This window comes from Rhodnius prolixus, unplaced genomic scaffold, assembly GCF_049639745.1.
Source record: "Rhodnius prolixus isolate KJV_2025 unplaced genomic scaffold, Rpr scaffold_23, whole genome shotgun sequence".
Taxonomy (NCBI): domain Eukaryota; kingdom Metazoa; phylum Arthropoda; class Insecta; order Hemiptera; family Reduviidae; genus Rhodnius; species Rhodnius prolixus.
This window is the reverse complement of record NW_027411627.1, coordinates 392,484-412,100: the sequence shown is the minus strand read 5'-3', so window position 1 is coordinate 412,100 and position 19,617 is coordinate 392,484. Positions and strand designations below refer to the sequence as shown.

Below are 19,617 nucleotides of genomic sequence, written 5' to 3'. Positions count from 1 at the left end.
AACATATACTATCGTGTAGGAGTGGTCAATTGGGTATTAGACCATTTTGGTATTGAGTACGATGAACCGTGGCTGAAGTGATTTATTATTCGTGAATTAATAGAATAATTTGTTGTTTAAAAATTTGTAACCATTTTTAGCTGAAGTAAATTCCAATATGTATTAGAGGCAAGAAGACCTGGAGTGTGTTGGCTACAATGGGGTATTGTAAACTCCTAAACTGCTAGGCTTGGGTAATGGCGAAGGAAGTCAATAAATTGTAAACAAGTTGTTCACCTACTATCAGTACTCGGTTTTAATGTTTCTTCAAAATCCATCTTTTTTGTGCTCTCCCCATAATAAGGGTTTATTGTGCTTTTTATTTTTTAATTTTTTTGTTAACACTTCTTTAAAGAGGGTGGAAAGGATATATGAAACACATGTTAAGGTAAATTATAGACTTTTAAGAAAAATACTTTCATCATACTTCATATTTATTGTTTAATTAATCTTTGCCTATAGTTGAAATTATTAAAATAAAATTAAAGCGTGTTTTTTAATCATTCATCTTTACAGATGTAAGTCTGAACGGATTTTGGATCCGATTAAAGCTGTATCCGATCATCTTTCAGAAAGAATAACATTAGAATCCAATGAAGAGTCTATGCCATATTTTAGTCACGCTAAACCGTCCTCGCAGAGTACTTCAATAGCTACTAAACCATACAAAGTGAAAACTGAAACGGAATCTCTTTTAAAATCGAATGAACCAACTAACATGAACAATAATTTAATGTTTCGAAGCATGTTTTTCATGAACGACGAGCCACGTCATTTTCTCGCACCGCATATACCTGTTATACCAAATGAAGCTGAATATTTTCAAAGGAAACAGAATACAGCCGGCGGAAGTACACAGACGAATGTGGCAAGTCAGACGAATAGCGGGGAAAATTCGACTACACCACATGTAAAACCTTCTACACAAGGTAAACAAAGGCCACATTCTTGCGAAGAATGCGGTAAATCGTTTTTACTGAAACACCATTTAGCCACTCATATTAGAGTGCATACTGGTGAACGCCCGCACGTCTGTCCGGAATGCGGTAAATCGTTTGCATTGAAACATTGTCTGAGCACTCATCTATTGCTGCACAGTGCAGAAAGGCCCTATAAGTGCAATGAATGCAATAAAAATTTTACACTCAAACATCACTTAGTGAGTAATCTTTTCTCCTTTACATTTACATATAAACATTTCTATAATTATTAATTAAACATCTGTTTTATTTAAACTTTATTTTTTTTCAGGTAAGCCATGAAAAAATGCACACTCGTGATCGTCCATTTGAATGTCGAGAATGTGGCCAGAGATTCTCTCAGAAAAGGCATTTGAGCACACATATGAAGTTCCATTCTGGTGAAAGACCCTTTTCGTGTCAAGTAAGTGGCCACCATAGCAATCTTTTTTGGAGAATTGCTTCTCAAATTGTTGTAATTTTAAAAGTATTAAATAAATTTCATTTGCACATATTTAGTGTCATTTTTTTTTTCTAACATTAGCTTTTAATAGTTGTTTTAACTTTTTATAATAGGATGTAACAAAAGTATTTGCGTTTTCCTTTCATTTTTTGTTTAAGGCCTGTTATTTGAAGTCGATATTGCACTCTAGTCACATATTATTGATTAGTTGATAATATTATTTACTTTTCAGTATGTAGCTGCATTTTTGGTCGGATAATTTGTTATAAAACTTAATTCAATGCGTGAAACATCCTTTTTTTTATTAAAACAAATAAAAAAAGGGGTTTAGGGCTTTACAGGTTGCAGCGTTAATAAAGTTGCGGGATATCCAAAACCTGCTAAACAGTATGGTTTAACAATTTCTGATAAGAGAGATTTGGTGACTCTTGGAAGATGGCAGAATCCACAGTCCCTTGATCCAGTTATATAAAAAAAAATTAATAACTGTAGAAGTAGACCGGTTATGAGAGTCTCCCTCTAGTATTAACATGCACTTGTTTGATATAGAAATGTTTCCTAAAGAATGTAGAATGGTCCTCCAACGAATTATCACCTCAGGAAATGCACACAGGTTGTGCATTATACTAAAAAAAAAAAAAAAATCCACATTATTTTTCGATTTATAAAAAGAATACCACTTTCGTGAAAAAAAAGTGGATGGGTATAGCTAGAACAAACCAAGCCCTCAAAAAACAGTGTGTTAGACACTGACTGCTTTTCGTGTGCCTCAATGGGAAAGGTTGACTTTGAGAAGGAGTGAAGCATTTTTCCAGTAAAATTGGAAAAGGTCAATTGATGATCTGGCTGAAAATTATCCCTCCTTTGACAACAATGTGCAGGATGATGTTGTTAATACAAAATTCATGTTCTAACTTCTTTCACACCGTGCTTAAAACAAGTCCTTTAAAACTAGCACTTATTTGTCAGATGCATAGTCTTTGGGTAGATAAAAATTGACAGAAGGATGAAGAGATGATAGGTTGTATTTGAATTCTTTGCCTCCCAAGAACCTTTATAGTTTCTGAAGTGGAAGTTTATTGGCACCAAAGTGGGATTTTGGTAGCTATAAATTATACTTTAAGGAATAACAGGTGTCCAGTTTTTAAAAAAAATTCTAATCAAATTAAATCTTTAATTTAAAAAAAACGCCAAGAATTTTGTTACATCCCAGTGGTTATAGTTTTTAAACATTTTATTTTGTTTCTTCTAGTAAGTTTCTTTGCCATTCTTGGTTCTTTTAACAAGCTACGTTTCTGTTAACAGCATGTCTTATTTCTTTGAAGTAGAATTTAGTGATATTTAGTGAATTTAGTTAGATCTTATCTGAGGAGACAAATTGTGTAACTGGAAAACTTGTGCCTCCAAATTTCCTTATTTCTCTCCAATTTATATTTTCTTATAACGGCAACTGGAAATTTTGATTTTGCCATAAAAAAAAGCACCCGTTAAGGTCTTCTTCATAAAACCAATACATTAAAAACATATATCCTAATTTTATATATTTCTTTTATGACCAAGTTTGCGAATTTAAATTTTCAAAAGTTTTGGGTAATGGTTAAATCATTGGGAAATGTTTGGGAAAGTCCCATATCTAAACAATTTTATTTTAGTAATGTTTCTGAAGCCATTTAAATTTAGTTTGCAAAATTATATTTATAAAGCAGTTCAAAGCTGGAAAACCTCTGCTACTATCATAATTGTGCATAATCGCTAAATCACTTAGTTGATACATGATGCTGTGGATACGTACTGAAATATTGGTGATTAGGTACTTAATTAAGTGTTATACTCCAAATTTTCAAGAGGAACTGTTCTTACTTTACAAAGATGATGGATTTGTACTGCTTTTTGTCCCACCAAAACTTTTGATTTAATTTTTTTTTTTTTTTGGACAGGGCACTGCAAACGTTACAGGCCCATTGTGCTCTTCCCCGAACTATGCTTGAGGGATCACTTAAACAATAAATTAAGATTTCTGAAAATCTCAGAATCTAGGAGAGTTCCAGGGTGATAAAACCCTCGTCTAGTAACTCACCCAGGTTTACAAATTTTCTTTGATGAGGACATTGCAATTTGTTAAAAATGATTCCCCTCAGAATCTGCTGGTGCTCTAACCTAACCTACAGGGTTTTGTAGACCCTGTTTCAGGTTTCCACTTCAGGGAAGAACATTGCCCTGAACATGAAACTATTCAACTATTCTTTCAGCACTATTTCGGTTACAGTAGTCTAGGAAAATCTATTCCCGGATAAACAGTCCGGAAAGAGCTTAGCTTTAATGAGTTCCTTCTTTCTGAGCACCCCCTCTGGGGCAAGATAACCTGGTTTATCCCCCCCCCCAAAAAAAAGGATCCATTATAAGGTGACTTTATTTTTTCTACCCTGATTCTGATGTTACGTTTTCAAAACCATTTTTGAGCTTATAACATTTAACTTGTTGAAACCCTTTAACAAAGGTTTGTATTGCAGTCCCATGATTCCAAACTTACAGTCGTGATTAAACTGGACGCCTCTTCTTATGGCAGAAGCTGAGAAATTTTAGCCATAGGCTTCCGAGTACATGACTTGAACACGCTAAAGCGGCCATTTATCGAAACACTTAAGCCACAATGGCGTAAAAACTCTTTCTAGAGTAAAAGAAAGGGACCTACAGTTATTGGGCTTAATAGAAATCTCCAGGCTGTAACGGACAATAACCAATGACCCAGGACACAGGCGCATGCAAATTATCACTTGTAGGCCTCAATGAAATCGTCTGCAATTAATTTCTAATTTGCTGGGATCTTGATTGTGCTAAAACCTGCAATGATAGAGGATTTCTTAATGAAGCAATGAAAATAGACGCTACCTCCCTCCCATATACATAGATTTCCCTTGGAAAATTATTTAATTAAAAGTGATGGGCATTAGGTGCTTAAATGGTATATATAAAGAAAATCAATAGATCCATTTTCAAGAAAACCTTGGTGTAGCCTGGCGGCAGAATAACTTATTGTCTAAGTCGGCTAGAGTTCAGTATAACTCGCCCATCTGTAACCAACTCGAAATGCACCAAACTTTCTCCTTCAAAGTTTCTAAGATCATTAACTTTTTCCAAACAGTTTTCTTTGCAGCACAGGAATACGAGACTGGCCAGACATTCTGTTTTCAGCGTGTATGGGTTGTTAAAGCATATCTAACTTCTTAGCGAAGATCCAATTCACTTCAGGGGAGTTTGACACCTGTACTCTGTGTCCTCAACTAGATACTGTTACATTTCAAGAATTAATTATCAAATAATCAGTTTTTAAGAGATCAAAGTACCGTATCACTATTTAAGTATAGTTTATTCATTGATCCTAAACGCTCATTGTTGGCAGGCTGAGGGTTTTTCATCGTTTTTCCCCTCATTATTTACTTGTACTTTTATTTTTTATTTTATTTTGAAACAATAGATATTTTGGAGGTTATAGTTTTATTACTGGAACTCCTTATGTACATATGTATATACTTAAATGGTAAATAAAGTTTATTCATTCATTCATACTCATTGTTGGAAAATGGTCACGATTGCAACACTTCCACCTGATGAGGAGAAAAAAATTCCTGTGTAAACTGTGCGGTTTAAAAAAAAACAACACATATCAGAGTTCTTTTCTACGTTAGATTACTGCAGTTTTTGCTCAACAACTAGGGATATTCGTCCATCTTTAGCTTATCTTAGTGAATATTGGGACATCACAGACAGTGTGTTTGACACATTTGTAATATACTTCACAATAGAGTGTGCATTCTTCATTCTATGCTCTTCCCGTTCTCATAACTGCATCAAGGTAGTTGAAGACAGGCGATCACCTCCAGGAAAACGTTATGTTAACAAAATGAACTCAATTATGGAAAATTCTTTTTAATTTTAACAGCATTTTGAACTCATCATAGTTTCGTATTGTATCATTTTAATTGATTAAGTAGCGTCCCCTCTCACAATCTGTACATAGAGGGCCTGAGATTAAGATTGAAGAATACCGAACGACTAATTCCGAAGGAAATATTATGAAGGAGAAACAGAGTCAAACAGAGTATCGTGAAAGGCTTGGCCGTTCTGCTCAGAGATGCAATAAGGAAGTGAATGGTTGAAGAAAGTATCGATGTCTTGCGTCGATTTTTCTGGAAGATTATTCATTGTTATACTTTTAAAAATGAATTCTTTGTTTAACTGGTGTGTCTACCCGGCCCTGTTGTAAGGCTGCAAGAGCTGGGTTTGTGATTAGCTAGATTGATGGCAATATGGAGGCAACGGAGATGCGATTGATGAGGAGAATGCTTGGATGTAAGAAGAAGCCATAAGATAAGAAATTCGTCCCTTCTCGAGAAGATAAGAATGAAGAACTTGGCAAGAGAAGCTCGCAAGATAAAGATGGGTCATGTTGCCCGGTACTGGACTAATTTGAGCGCTGAGTGGTTCCCGTGGGATAGAACAAGAAATAGAGGAAGGAAGGGCTAATCCAGTGGATTGGGTAGGTGCAGCTGAACAGTAGATCCAGTGAGAGGTAATAACCTTTAGTTCAATTGAAGGTATGATTCTCTTTATTCGGTCCTCTTGTAAGATTTGTTTATCTTGTAAATTTAGAGTTTCACTGACCCTTCAAACAGTAAATGCGTATTTAAGAAAGACAAAGACAAGCAGCTCTGCAAAAATTATCTTTGATAAAAAGAGCCTTTTGTTCTGTTAACTAATTTGCATTTGGAATCGTTACAGGTATGTGGTGAGACATTTACACGCGAAGAGCATCTAGTAATGCACTCCAGATTTCATGGCGGCCTACAGCCTTACATCTGTCCAGACTGTGGTGCAGGCTTCCTACGTAAATTCCAGTTGGTGGAGCATGAACGTCAACATGGAAGATGTCCAGACGCGTGCCCTACATGCGGCAAGGAATTCCTACAGAAACGGACATTATTGCTGCACGTACGTACGTGCGGTATGAACAGCAATCCGCATAGTACGCATAATGTAGATCCAAATGCAGCGCTCACTAAAGTTTGCAAGTAAGCTGTATTTTTTAAATTTAAATATCATTTATTTAAAAAAAATAAAAAATCCATTTTGGTCTGAATCAATACAGAACTGAATTTCAGTACTGAATTTATAATCAGTGCGCTTAGTTCGAGAGAATTGCGGGCCCATCATATTTCTAGACAATGTCAATTCCTTATCAGTTAGAGTTAAGCATGTTTTCCAAATCGTTGTAGCAGCTGATGTCTTGGAAGATTCTTGCGCCTCTTCAGAAAACTTTCAACCAAGCTCCCTCCTTATTGATAAGATAATAGATGGGACGCGACCTACGCCCCACGGCACCACAGCCACAAAAGACTTATTGTGCCAGCCTCTTCTTAGTTCTAGTAAGCGAACCCTACCCTCCTAAAGAGGTTGAGGACCTTCCCTACTAGTTCTTTTTGCGCTACCATCTCCTTCGGCCTCAGCGTTCCAAAGGTTTCATAGCGCAAACGCTTGATTGCAACGCAATCGAACAGTAGGTGAGAGGCCGTTTCCTCCTCTTCCTGACATAATCTGCACAACGGTTCCGAGCTAATAAGCCCCACCTTGCGCATAGCTCCTTACTGAAGTTCTTGTCCCTTTCTTTAAATATTCTCATCTTAAACTTGCTTGGCAATTTTCTTAAGTTTTTATTTTACCTAATCCTACGTCTACCGCCCTTCTTTTGGCCTAGATCAAGTGATCCCGAATGCAAACTTATAATTTATTTATAAAAACAACATGTTCAAAAAAAGTAATTAGCTCCTTGGGGATTTTTAGTTACTATCTTCATCTGATTTTTCTTTTAAGTCTTTTATCTGTCAATAAAATCGTTTTAAGTCCTAGGTAGATCAAGTAGGTGTAGGTATCGCACATCGACAACTTTCAGCACGCAGTGACATTACTGCATCTAGTTAGTATTGCAAGTTCGGTGTTAAAGCTGATGATTTTTAGACTCTAGTATAGTTTTAGAGTATTCTCATTTTAATAAAGCATCCTCCGCCTGCATGTATCCGTAGTTATGAAAATGCTAGCGACTGATTCTGTTGAGCCAAGAGTATACTACTGAGCCACATTTCCTCATGCACTCTCCTGCATATGTTAGATTGTTTCTCACTTTTTTGTAAGCTGTTCAAAGCAGCCTTGTACGCGCCCAGGACCTCTCTTCAACTACATTTTCTGATACAATTCTTTGATTAGATATGATTCTCGAAAGTTTACCGTGGATTTCCATCATTTCTTCAGACTTAAAAAATAAATCTCATCCAAGGACTCCATGTAGAATGATGGTCTTTCCCTCACCTGTATTCTCAGCACCCATCCTTGAATTTTCATAGGGAAGAAATGTGACCCAAATTAATAGATTAGAATCTCGGTGATGTGCAACCGATTTACAAACCAATAACAGCCTCTCAGTTGTTCAGATGATTTGATTTAGTCTTTAAGTTTAATTGTAAACAAATTTTATTATTTGCCAACCGTTAACATTAGATTATCTACCCCCTACTTAAGTGTTTTCTCAGTGAATTCATGAGAAACAAGCTCGAAACAATCTTCCTCATTGTGCATATTTGTGCTGCATGAACGACTCTTTCATGTTGCGATTCGTTCCTTAAAATAGACTTTCATCAGCTGATCAAAACTTTTTTTTCAATTGCCTTCTTTTCTTTCTTTTGTTTTTAAATTGATTTTTGATCTAATCAAAGCAAAAATATAAAACACAAACAAACAAAAAAATTATGTACAAAATCAAAAAATATCAAGTGTATTTTTAACATTAATAAAATTTGTGATAATTAGAACTGACGGTACCCGAACACAGTCGAATGCAGTCGACGGCACCAGTCGGAGGTAAATAAATTTTTTAATTTTGTTAAATCAAAAAAAAAGTGCATCATTTTTTGAGGATTGGAAAAGATCAGAGAAGCTTTTTTTTTTGTCTCTCCCAGTAAATTTGTTTGAATTTTTGAATCAAAGAAGTTTCTCAAAACGAAGTCAAATTTTTGGAAACGTGAACAAACGGAATGTTACAAATTGTTTAGAATTAACCGTGTCTTGACTTCAGCTTAAATTTACCTACATTTCAGTTCAGTTGATGAATATTTCAATTTTTTTTAAGTTGATTTATTTAAATTACAAATATTTTTGAAACAATCTTGATTTTCGTTTTAAAATAAGTACAGATTTAGGTTTGGCATGATCGGGTGTCGAAGGAACCCTTTCTTTTAAGGCCCTTTTTGTTTTTTATTATAGCCTTCCAGTCGCAATGGTGCTTCTTTTTCTGAAGTTTTTGGACCTGTTTCGAATTTGCCTCCATCATCAGTGACTTTCATTTTATAAAAAAAAATATATTCACACAACAAATTTCAGTGATTGCCAAGCCGACAAAAACAAAATTTTAATGTTTGCCAAGCTAGTCTGTGCAAGACTGAGAAATTTACATTTTCCTCTAACAGAGCTTAGTGCCTTTATTCCAAGGCTCTCATGACTAGGTGGTTATAGAAAAGGATGTCGATATGCTACCTGTGCAGGCTGTAAGTTAGTTTGAGAACGTCAGTTAAATGTTTGTTCTTGTGGTTAGGATACGGAGCCCCGCTAGGAGGGCCCTGTGGATGTTAGGTTAGGCATAGTTCCCTTCTTCCCGTGGGAGGTCCGTCTGGCACCGTAGAAAGTTTGTGAAAAAGGGTCGATATCATTCTTAAGACATTTTTTCAAGATTTCTTCATTTTTTTTATTTCAGGGTTGTGATTGAAGATTGTTATGATTTATAATTATTAAATTTCAATTTGTTTCTTGCAGGGAATGTGGCGAGGCGTTCTCGAGTGCTGAAGGATTGGCACTGCACATGCGTCTGCACATCGGCGACCACAGTTTCCTATCCGACATCTGCAGTCTGGCGGCATCATTGAAACAGGCGGCCGGAACACAGACGCCAACGATTCCGAAGAAGGCGCACTCATGTCCGGACTGTAATCGCAGTTTCACGCAGAAACACGGCCTCAATCAGCACATGTTGAGGTATCCAAATGGTGCATGTAAATTGAAACCGTTCAGATGTGATAAATGTGGTAAATCTTTCTCGCAGAAAAATCATCTTGTGCTACACGAACGTCAACATATGGAGCCGTCGGCTAGAAGTGAATTACAAAAACATAGAAATAATAATATGCGCGATAATATGGCTAGCATAGAGAATTCTCAGGCAACGCTGATGAGGCACCTAGAGTTGAGCAGTCCGCCGCCACGGGGACCGCATACTCTGGCACATCCGCAGAAACCGCATCTAGTGTTGCACGAAAGACAGATGGAGCCGGCTGAAAGAAATGAAATCAACAAGGTGAGAAGCAATATGGAGAGTATGGAGAATTCGCAGGCTTTAATGCGACATCTAGAGATGGCGGATCCGGCGGCCAGACCTCAACAGCATCCGTTATCGTTGCCGGGCGGCAAGGGTCATCATGTACTACATGAACGGCAGATGGAAAGCGATCGTAATGATCTGAACAAGCACCGCAACATGGAGGCCATTGACGGCACACAGAGCTCCTTGATGAGACATCTGGACCACCCTTTGGCGCACAACCAGTGAGATCTCAACAGTATGATTGGCTACCTCTCCTAACATCACCTACTTCTTCGTGATTAACTTCTTTTTTTTTTCCAAAAAAATAAGAAAACAAACGTAGGTCTTACATGCTGCAAGGAAAAGGAAAAAGATGTCTGCTACATGTTTAGCACATTATACTACGTCAAGTTTAAAAGGAAATGTAAAAAAAAAAGAAACTTTTAAAAGCTTCAGCAAAATTTCTTGATGAAACCATGATTATCAGCAACTGATTTACTGAAGCAAAATTTACTTATCTTTCAATTAACATTTAAAATAAAAAAATTAATTGAATAAGTGACAAAGCGTATTACAATGGACTTTAAAAATACAAACAAACAAAAAATGTGAAGTTATTTTGATTTTTTTGTCTTTTTAATGCACATTTAAGGGCTAAAATGTTTGCAGCTTTAGAGAACCATGAATTTATTTGCCCTTAAGTCGAACGAATAATATATTATTAAGGTTAACAAAACACATATAACCACCAAACCTAAGTCGTCTCCTTTCAGTAAAAGCGATACTTTTTTTAAGATTTTTTTTTTTTGTACGAAATTTGAAATACATGAATAAATAATACACAAGAAATGATAAATTGCACTACTTTTTTTTTTTGTGTTCACAAAGTAACAAATAATTTTGTTCTTGTTCATTTAAACTACACATACTTCGCAAAATAAAGCCAGAAATGATTTCTATTTAGTCGTGGCTAACCTAATCCACCTGTGTAATACTCCTAGCACACTAAGTTTGGCCATATTTAAAACAAAAAACAAAAAAATATATATATTACCTAAAAATAGTAACTTTTCTAACTCCAACCTTTTTTTGTTGTGACTAATTTCGTACAACAAAAGCACAAAAATGAAAGAGTGAAAAAAAATTACAATATCCGAGTGAAATATTTTGCAAAGATCGAAATGCAAAGGTTGAATCGATCATCGAGATCTAAAACAAAAACAAAAAAAATATATGAATAATCTAATAAAGGCCCACCGATTTGTGAACGACAATTATATGTATTGTGTAAAAAAATAGGTTATTTAATATTCTATTAATTTCTTGCCGGCAATGAATTTTTCCATTAAAAAAAAAGAAAAGGTTCTTTGAACAAACCAGTTAGACGTCTTTCTCTTACCAAATTTTACACATATTTGAAACATTTTGTCCAGGCAAACAACTATGAAAGAAGATGGGTTGCAGGTTTTCCCCCTCTTTTAAAGAAAATCACTTTGTTCAGCAATATTGCCACACTTTGATTGCGTTCTCCGAACCTAAGATCTGGATATCGGTTTTGGTTACACTTCTTTTCTTGAAAATAACTTTTAAGGAAAAAGTTTTACTGGAAGCCATGATTCACTTAAAAATTTATTACTTTTATCGTTGTGAAAATTATATTTCATCCATCATATAGGGTGCGTTCCACTAAGCGACCACAACGACCAAAACATACCTTCAGGCGTTCCACTTGGCGACTGCGGTCGTTGTGGTCGTGGCGAAAACGTCACTAATGACGTCACTATTTTCGCTCACGCGAAGCCCACAACACCCCATCTATAGAGCTGGGTCGAAGTGGGCGTTCAGAAATATGGCGCAATTTTTAAAACAAAATATGGCGACCGAAAAAATTATCTCGATGTAAATGAAAGTATTATTTCTTGTAAATAATAGAATGTGTTTCTCGAAAGTCTACAAAAAATAAATAAATAAATAATTACTTATCCCTTTACATACTAAATCACTGAATAACACAAAATCATTTACCTGAAATAACTTTCAAGTTTTTCATCTGAATAAAGATCAATTACACTGATAGCTAATAATAACGTGGCCTAAGTTTTCGCTTTTCACCATTGCGATTTTGTAAAATTGCATTCCACTCTTCATCGGAACTAGATAAAGAACTTTCTAAAGCGTTATTAATAAATATCCAACTGTTGCCACAAAAAACATTTTAATTTTATTTAAACGTAAATTTTATAAATACTCCACTAAAATGTAATATAAAAAATTGAATTATTTATATATTTTTAATATAAGTCAACTTTACCAATAATTAATAAAGTTTATCATAACTGCTTATAAACGGGGTTAAAATTAAAAAATTAATAAATAGCTCTTCAAGCTTCTAACTTATTTTCGAGGCCACCATATGTAATGTTTACATGAACGGTTAAAACGCCCACAGACGATTCCACTTGGGTTTTCGACCGCAACGCTCGCAAGCAAGTGGAACGGCCAAAACCGCGGTCGTTGTGGTCGCTTAGTGGAACGCACCCATAGTATACAGACTTAAGTTTAAAGAACATTTGGGAATAGCTGATTAGAGAAAGACTAGTGATACAGAAAAACTGGATTGTCGATAATAAATTTTTGGTTTCTAAAGAAAAATGTTTTTGCATTTTTTAATCCCTGAAATAAATTAACATATTGTTGAACCCTTTGCTCCTTCCAGAAAAACTCATTCAAGTGCTAACAAAATTTAGAATGTATAATTTAAAAAAATAAAATAAAATAAAAAGACAGAATTTGTAATGAGAGCAACGAATTGTGCAGAACTCAAAATTTTAACCTGCAAATGTCAATAAACAAATCGACTGTTATAGAACCTACCCTGCACGTTTTTTTTTGTAAATCATTTTATTATTATTATTTTTTAGTGGAATCAATTTGCAAACAAGTTACAAAAAAAAAATAACACAATCTCTCATATCAATTCTTTCATTTATTTTTTATTCACGTTTTAAATTTATTAATGTTTATTATGATAGATTAAAAAAAAAGAAATATTTATATGATATTTTAACACTTTATCTGTCTGTGATAAAGAATTTTAATTTTATTATTTTTTAAATTTGTTTCTTTGTTTCGTACAAATTAATATTTGTGAAGGTTACAAATAGTGTCATTTAATGGATGTAAACAAACAAATTGACGTTTGCGTTGTGTTTCTGTTTCATTATTGATTATTTAAAAACATTTGGGTTTGCGTCACAAAATATATAATATATATTTTCAATTAAAAGAAATTGACTCATTAAATTTAAACTGCTTATAATTTAAATAGAATATTGAGGTTTGTCGTAGCGGGAATCTCTTGCTCACGCTTCTTTGTTGTTACCTCTTTTCTAATGCGTAAATTGAGACCATTTTTTTTTTTTTTTTTTTTTGTCAAGCTACACTAGAGTGATTCTATTTTGTACTATTTATTAAGATCTCTGTGTTGCAAATAATCTCTTCTGATTTGGCCAATCTGGTAAATTTAGGCTTTCTCATCCATTAGTCTAAACTAATAAAGTCCCCGCTGCTTCTCCTAGAAAAATAGAAATCTACTAAGGGGGGCAAGGGCTAGTAATACACTTGAGATTTTTCTGGAAAAGTTCTTTCATACAACGAAATTGCGTCCGGGTTGCATCTTTGGCAACTTTGTCGTACTGTACTTATACAAAAGAATATTGCACGTACTAGTTTTTTGTTTTAACTTTATTCTGAATTTTGTACACGTTTTGACGTTTTAAAAATTTCTGATTTATAACTCATCAGATATAATGTGGACGCAATGTTGTTGTGATCGCCCGAACGCATTTTCTCGATAAAGGAATCTTTAAGGAGCTTTTAGCCGAGTAAATCCTGATGTAATTCTAGCCTGCACTGCCTCCGAGCGTCAAAGTCTTTAAAATAAGTGGGAATTTTCTTCTATATTTCTTCTTTTTTTTTTTTTAGAGAAAGAACCTCAGTATTCTTTTTTAAATTATTAAAAACTCGTTATTTGATAATACTGTTCCAAAAGAGCCATATTGAAAGCCTAATCTCTTGTAAGGTTTATATATAAAAACTCTTATGAATTAATAATATCTTTTAAGGTTTTGTCCTTTAAATAAACAGGATAAACATTTAAATCAGTTATAAAATATTGAAAAAAGAAAAAAACTGAACTTAATGGAAGATAATTTAAAAAGTATGAATCGAGTCAACAATCTAGCAGAAGTCTAAAAAACGAAACGTTAAAACTTAACGTTCCGCAAGATACTTTAAAAGCTAAAAAAAAAAAACAGGACTTCTTTTTTCTAGATTATTTTTTGATAACTCAGCCGTAAATACACACAAAGGAAAAAACATAGACAACAAAGATGTTAAAAAGAAAAGGAAAATGTAAAAAAAGAAAATTAAAACGTTTTTTTTTTTTTAGCCTGCACTTATGTTTCCCCCGCATTAAATGTACGTCTAGATAAGAAATTTGTAAGTGTGCGAATATAAATATAAATAGTTAATGTAAGAAACGAAACAAATATGGAAGCAAATATGTGAAAAATAAAAATATTATTAAGGAATAAATTTAAAAAAAAAGTATGTTGCATTTTTCTTACTTTGTGTGAAAAATCGCCTCTTTTTGTTTTTTGAAAAATATGAGAAAACAAATTTTTGTATGTGTGAGTGTGTGTGTAATTCTTCAAAACACCTGTAGATAAAGAAAAAAACATAGTGGACATTTTTCCGCAGTTAATTACTTCGGGAAAAAAAATTTAAAGAAAGTTTGATTAGATTTATATGTAAAAAAATAAAGTATTGTTTTTTTGAACAAACAAAGAATATTAAACATAATAATTTATTAAAAACTAAAAAAACAAAAATAGATTTTTAGAATGATAAAAAAACAGAAAATAAAAAATATAAAGTAGGCACATTAAATGGAAATTAATTTCATGTTTACTCAAGTTTTTGTTTATCGATAAGTATCGATTGTTTGTAGTTACTTTTTTTTTTTTTTTTCTTATTGGCTTGGAATAAGACAAAATCGATGATACTGCTGTTGTGATGAATATATTTTAATTTTATTTTTTATTTGATGATTAGATCTGACTTTGCTGGATGATATAATTTGGGGGATATATTGTACGAGTATTTTAACTGTAATTGCAAGCTTGTTTTCTTTAATTCTGGATTTTATTTTTAGTAATTTTCCCAAAAAATGGATTGGTTAAACATGGATAGAGTATTCCGGCTTTCACTTAGTGGTTTTCTGTCCTGTGGTAAACCTAGAAGTCTGCGTGTTAGTTGTGAGGAAAAGATTTAGGTTCATAGCTCTGTTAAACAAACTTTAACTTTAAAGCTGCTGTAAGCTTCGTAACTTCAGCGCTTTCATAAAAGAAAAAAAAAACTAAGCTTTTTATTTTGAGTGAACTGACTCTTTCGTATCTATATTGAACGTCTGTTCTGGAAAAGCCATTCTCCCAGAATAGAATATGAAGGCCCATTATTCGGTCCACAATCACTGCCACCTATACGGATCGGAATGCGCTCAAAGCCAGGCCCAAATTGTATGTTGAAGTTGGAAACATTGGCCATTGAGACTTCGTTAGTTGTGACCAATGAGGTGATCTGTGGTATGCGCACTTCGAAAACCGGAAGAACATCTTTTTAGAAGAGTTTCTTCCTGAGCGTTGTAGGAGAGAAAGTCCGGAAGCTAGTGGAAGGATCATCTACTCTATGGTGGACAACGTTCAAAGAAAGACTTCCAAAAGAGTTGCAGCCCGTGGAAAAACACTTGGTTCTCCATGAGAACAACGCTATGCTTGTTCGTTCATTTCTCGACAAACACAACACGTTGTTCGTCTCATCCGCAAGGTCCTCCCCTTTACTCTCCCAGATTTAGTTCTCGTGGATTACTTTACTCGTATATTCTTGGAGGAAAAGATCCCATTGTCGTTTTAATACCCTTTTACAAGATCTAGCGTGAATCGCAGAAGCTTTTGCTGCTTGCTTACTAAGGAGGACTTCAAAACATTCAGGAGTGGCAGCAACGTCGAGATCCAGAAATGCCTAGGTGTATTTCTGGATCTCTACTTGAACCCACTTGGAAACACCAATTGCGAGGAACACTAATAATTATAACAACTTTGACAAATTCTTGATTGAATTTCAGTCGGTCTGACAGAAAACTTGAAAGTGAGAATGCCAGTTTATTTCTGATTTCCAGAATTTAAAGAAAACAAAGCTTATAAGTTAAAAAAGGGTCAAAACTTGATTATTTGAGATGTTGCTTTAATAAACTTTCTAAGCATTTCGATTTTTTTTTATTCGATTTTTTGTATCGATGTCTACTAGCATATTTCGACAACGCCTTTTTAAGGCGATTATCAGAAAATAAGACAACAAATACAAGTTGAATTCGACCCTTATTACTATTTACATTAGACGAGACAAATCCTGATTTAACATTTACCACTTTTTTTTTTGTAGTTTTTCTTTGGATGAAAAATAATGTCTCAGATATTTTCTAAATTTTTCCAGTAGTTTAACATCTTCCGTCCATGAGAAAAATGTTCCCAGTGTTTTAGAAGAAGGAAATAGTTACCAACATAGGCGCGTTTATAATATATTGTAGTCCAAGTACGGTGTTATTGATGGTGCAATGCTTTAGTAGAACTCTAAATAATCGCAGAAGACGGAGACACAAAGTAAGACCCAGAGGATGTAACTAAAGAGGTCCAGAGCGTTTCCCGGCTGGGAATCTCCCATTTCGGAGATCATTGGCCCAAATTCCTGTGTGATTACCCCCTCCCCCCATTTCCCTTTTGAACTTTAAGGAAGTTTCGGTGGATCGTAGGAGAAAGTTGAATGACGCTGGTTTATTCCACTTCGTTCACGTTCTCTGTACTGAACAATAACTGGAGACTGCCCATTTCGTGAGAGTGAATATTGGAGAAATCCTCTATCCTTCTCAAAGGACTTCCGCACTTCGTGTCTCTAGGCGCGAAAAAAGCCATTTGTATTGAAAAATAGTGATCACTGCACTTAGTATATTAAAACCAAAATAACTTGGAACTTGTATCAAAGTTTACATAAAACAACATCTCAAATAACCGTAATGACTTCTTTTTCAGCATCTGAGTGTAAAATCAGCTGTAAAATATTTTAAACTTAGGATGGAAGATTTGCGAGGAATCGGTCAAATAAAAACAACTCCGTCTTTTTTGCCAACTTTTCGACAAATATATTGTCCTCTTCAGAGGCCTGGATATTACAAATACAAAACAATTTACAGAGTCAGTAACATAGAAAAAAAAACAGTAAAAAGTCAGTAATACAAAAATAATCAGTAAAATACAATAAATTCTTTATAATTATTGAAAACTTACGTGGCTCTGCGGGTTGGTTGAGTTACAGAAACTAAGATCTCCATTGTTTCTGTAACTCAACCAACCCGCATAGCCAGGTAAGTTTTCAATAATTATAAAGAATTTATTGTATTTTACTGATTATTTTTCTATTACTGATTTTTTACTGTTTTTTTTTCTATGTTACTGACTCTGTAAATTGTTTTGTATTTGTAATATCCAGGCCCTGAAGAGGACAATATATTTGTCGAAACGTTGGCAAAAAAGACGGAGTTGTTTTATTTGACCGATTCCTCGCAAATCTTCCATCCTAAGTTTAACAATTTGCGGTCACGAAAACTATATATTCGTAAAATATTTTGTTAGACAACTATTTTTTTTTGTTTTAATAAAAATGTAAACAAAACTAAAAATGTATTACGTACATAATGTAAATTTAAAATTAAGTAGAGGTTTTTTTTTTCATTTTTCAATGAGAAAATTAAATGTTTAAAAGAAACAAAGTTAAAAAGTCTTTTTTTTAAAAAAAATAAAAAAATATTGTATAAAAAATATGTTAACCCTAATTGTAAATTACAATTGCATGCTATAAGTAACTGGTTTATCTTAAAAAACAAAAAAGCAAAAAAAAAAAGTTAGATGTAGTCTCCGTATTGTAAAATATATACATAAATTTAAATATAATATATATAAAATACAAATTGATATGAAATTGAAAAATACTTGAACAAAAAATCTTGTAAGAAAACGTTTTTGTCCCAAGAGAAAAAAAGATTCTTTTTCAGTAACAATTTTGAAAATTGTTTGAAGCTGACAGAATAACAAAATTCACAAATATGATGAAGAAATAAGAAATAAATATATTGCTAATAAAGACTGTGTGTTCTCTGAATAGTGTCTAAGGTGCTATTGAAAAAAATAAATAATAAATAATAATAAAGTAAATTAATAATAATACAAATTTAACTTTAAAACAATATGAGGCTAATGTTTGTATTTTGTACACAGAGAGCAAAAAAGCTGAGAAGCGAAACAAAGCAAAATGAAATATCATGTGTTTGGGAAAATACTGAACATTTTGGTTTTTGTTTTTTTAGTTTTTCTTTTAGTTTTCTGTTTCCTTTTTGTGCAAAGCTTCGAAGTGTGAGAAGTTATTCGCTTAGTGTAGTGAACTCATGGCAGACCGCACCGTAGGTCCTCCCACGTATTTTTGGAAATTGAAATCATGCTATTATACTTATTTTTTTCTGTTTTTTGTTTTAATGATATCAGATGTCGTGATTATAGATTTAAAATAAGTTCAGTGGTAGCAAAAGAAAAAAAAAAAACAACAAGTCGAGGAGAAGGTTATCTCTCTACAGTGGTTTAAAATCTGTATTTAACCGGGTATACGTGATCTTCAATCCATCAGAGAATATGGCTCTGTAAATCAATATCTGAGGTTATTTGTTCCAACAATATCTGCCACCGAAAAGTCTTCACAATGCACTGCTTCCCTCGTTGCAAGTGTTCTCTCTAGTTGCACATCTCCCTCATTGGTAAAAGATCTGGGAAGAGAGAAATCTTAAGCAGCATTGGTTCCCGTCTGGAATCCTGGGACATTCGCGTATTCCGAGCGTATTCAGCGACTACTCCGTAAAGTAAAGGCTTCCTTTGAACTGGTCCTTCCGGTGTACCCTGAAGCGTATCAATCGCCTTGACAGTACCTCCAGAATGTAATTTAATTCACTCTGACCCACCAAGTGCACTCTCGTAGCGCTAGTTTTTTATTTTTTTTTTTCCGGATTTCATATTTAGGAAATTCTTTTTTTTTAAACCAGGAAAAACTTGACATTAATTAATATTTTATGGATAGCAGGAAAGGGGGAAGCCCTTCGAAATTCCAAAAATAAATGTATTTCCAAATGTCTACATCTCGTACAACTTCGCAACACTGAAGCAGTCCAAAGTTTATCTCGGCTTTTCCCGTGGAGAACCGTTAATTGCTTTCCATACAGTCGCGTATTCCTTCCTGTCATTTTGTAAGATAGTGGTAATTTCTAGTTTTCCAAATCTTCAGGCAAATTTTGGCAGAAGTAAGTTGCAAAATTTAATTTTCCACAAACTACATTAAATTATACGTGTATGTGGGCAATACTTGAATGATAACTTCTTAGATTATGTACATAAATAATATAAAATTAAATCTATAATCACATGTTTACGCGCATTATTTATTTATTGACTAAAATGGATTTTAGTTTTTTTTGCAACTCCGCCTCTCCCAGCGCTCCTTACAGTAGAAAATGAACTATAAACACATTCATTGAAGATGCAATATTGGTGGCCATCTTTAATTTTATTTGATTTTAATTAAATAATATAATTTCATATATT

The 19,617-nt window shown here is 33.8% G+C and overlaps 1 protein-coding gene across 2 annotated transcripts; it reads left to right on the top strand.

The window, feature by feature from the left end:
* LOC141459854 (uncharacterized) lies at positions 1 to 18,575 on the top strand. Of its 2 annotated transcripts, XM_074139389.1 has the most exons (6): positions 1 to 427; positions 556 to 1,198; positions 1,291 to 1,422; positions 6,241 to 6,530; positions 8,320 to 8,370; positions 9,319 to 18,575. In XM_074139389.1, exons 1-6 carry the CDS (start codon positions 411 to 413, stop codon positions 10,106 to 10,108), a joined length of 1,923 nt encoding a protein of 640 aa, XP_073995490.1. In that variant the 5' UTR covers positions 1 to 410; the 3' UTR covers positions 10,109 to 18,575. The 2 variants fall into 2 exon arrangements, with proteins under 2 accessions (XP_073995490.1, XP_073995491.1); XM_074139390.1 differs by lacking the exon at positions 8,320 to 8,370 and having other exon boundaries at positions 3 to 427.
* Positions 18,576 to 19,617: the final 1,042 nt, after the last annotated feature.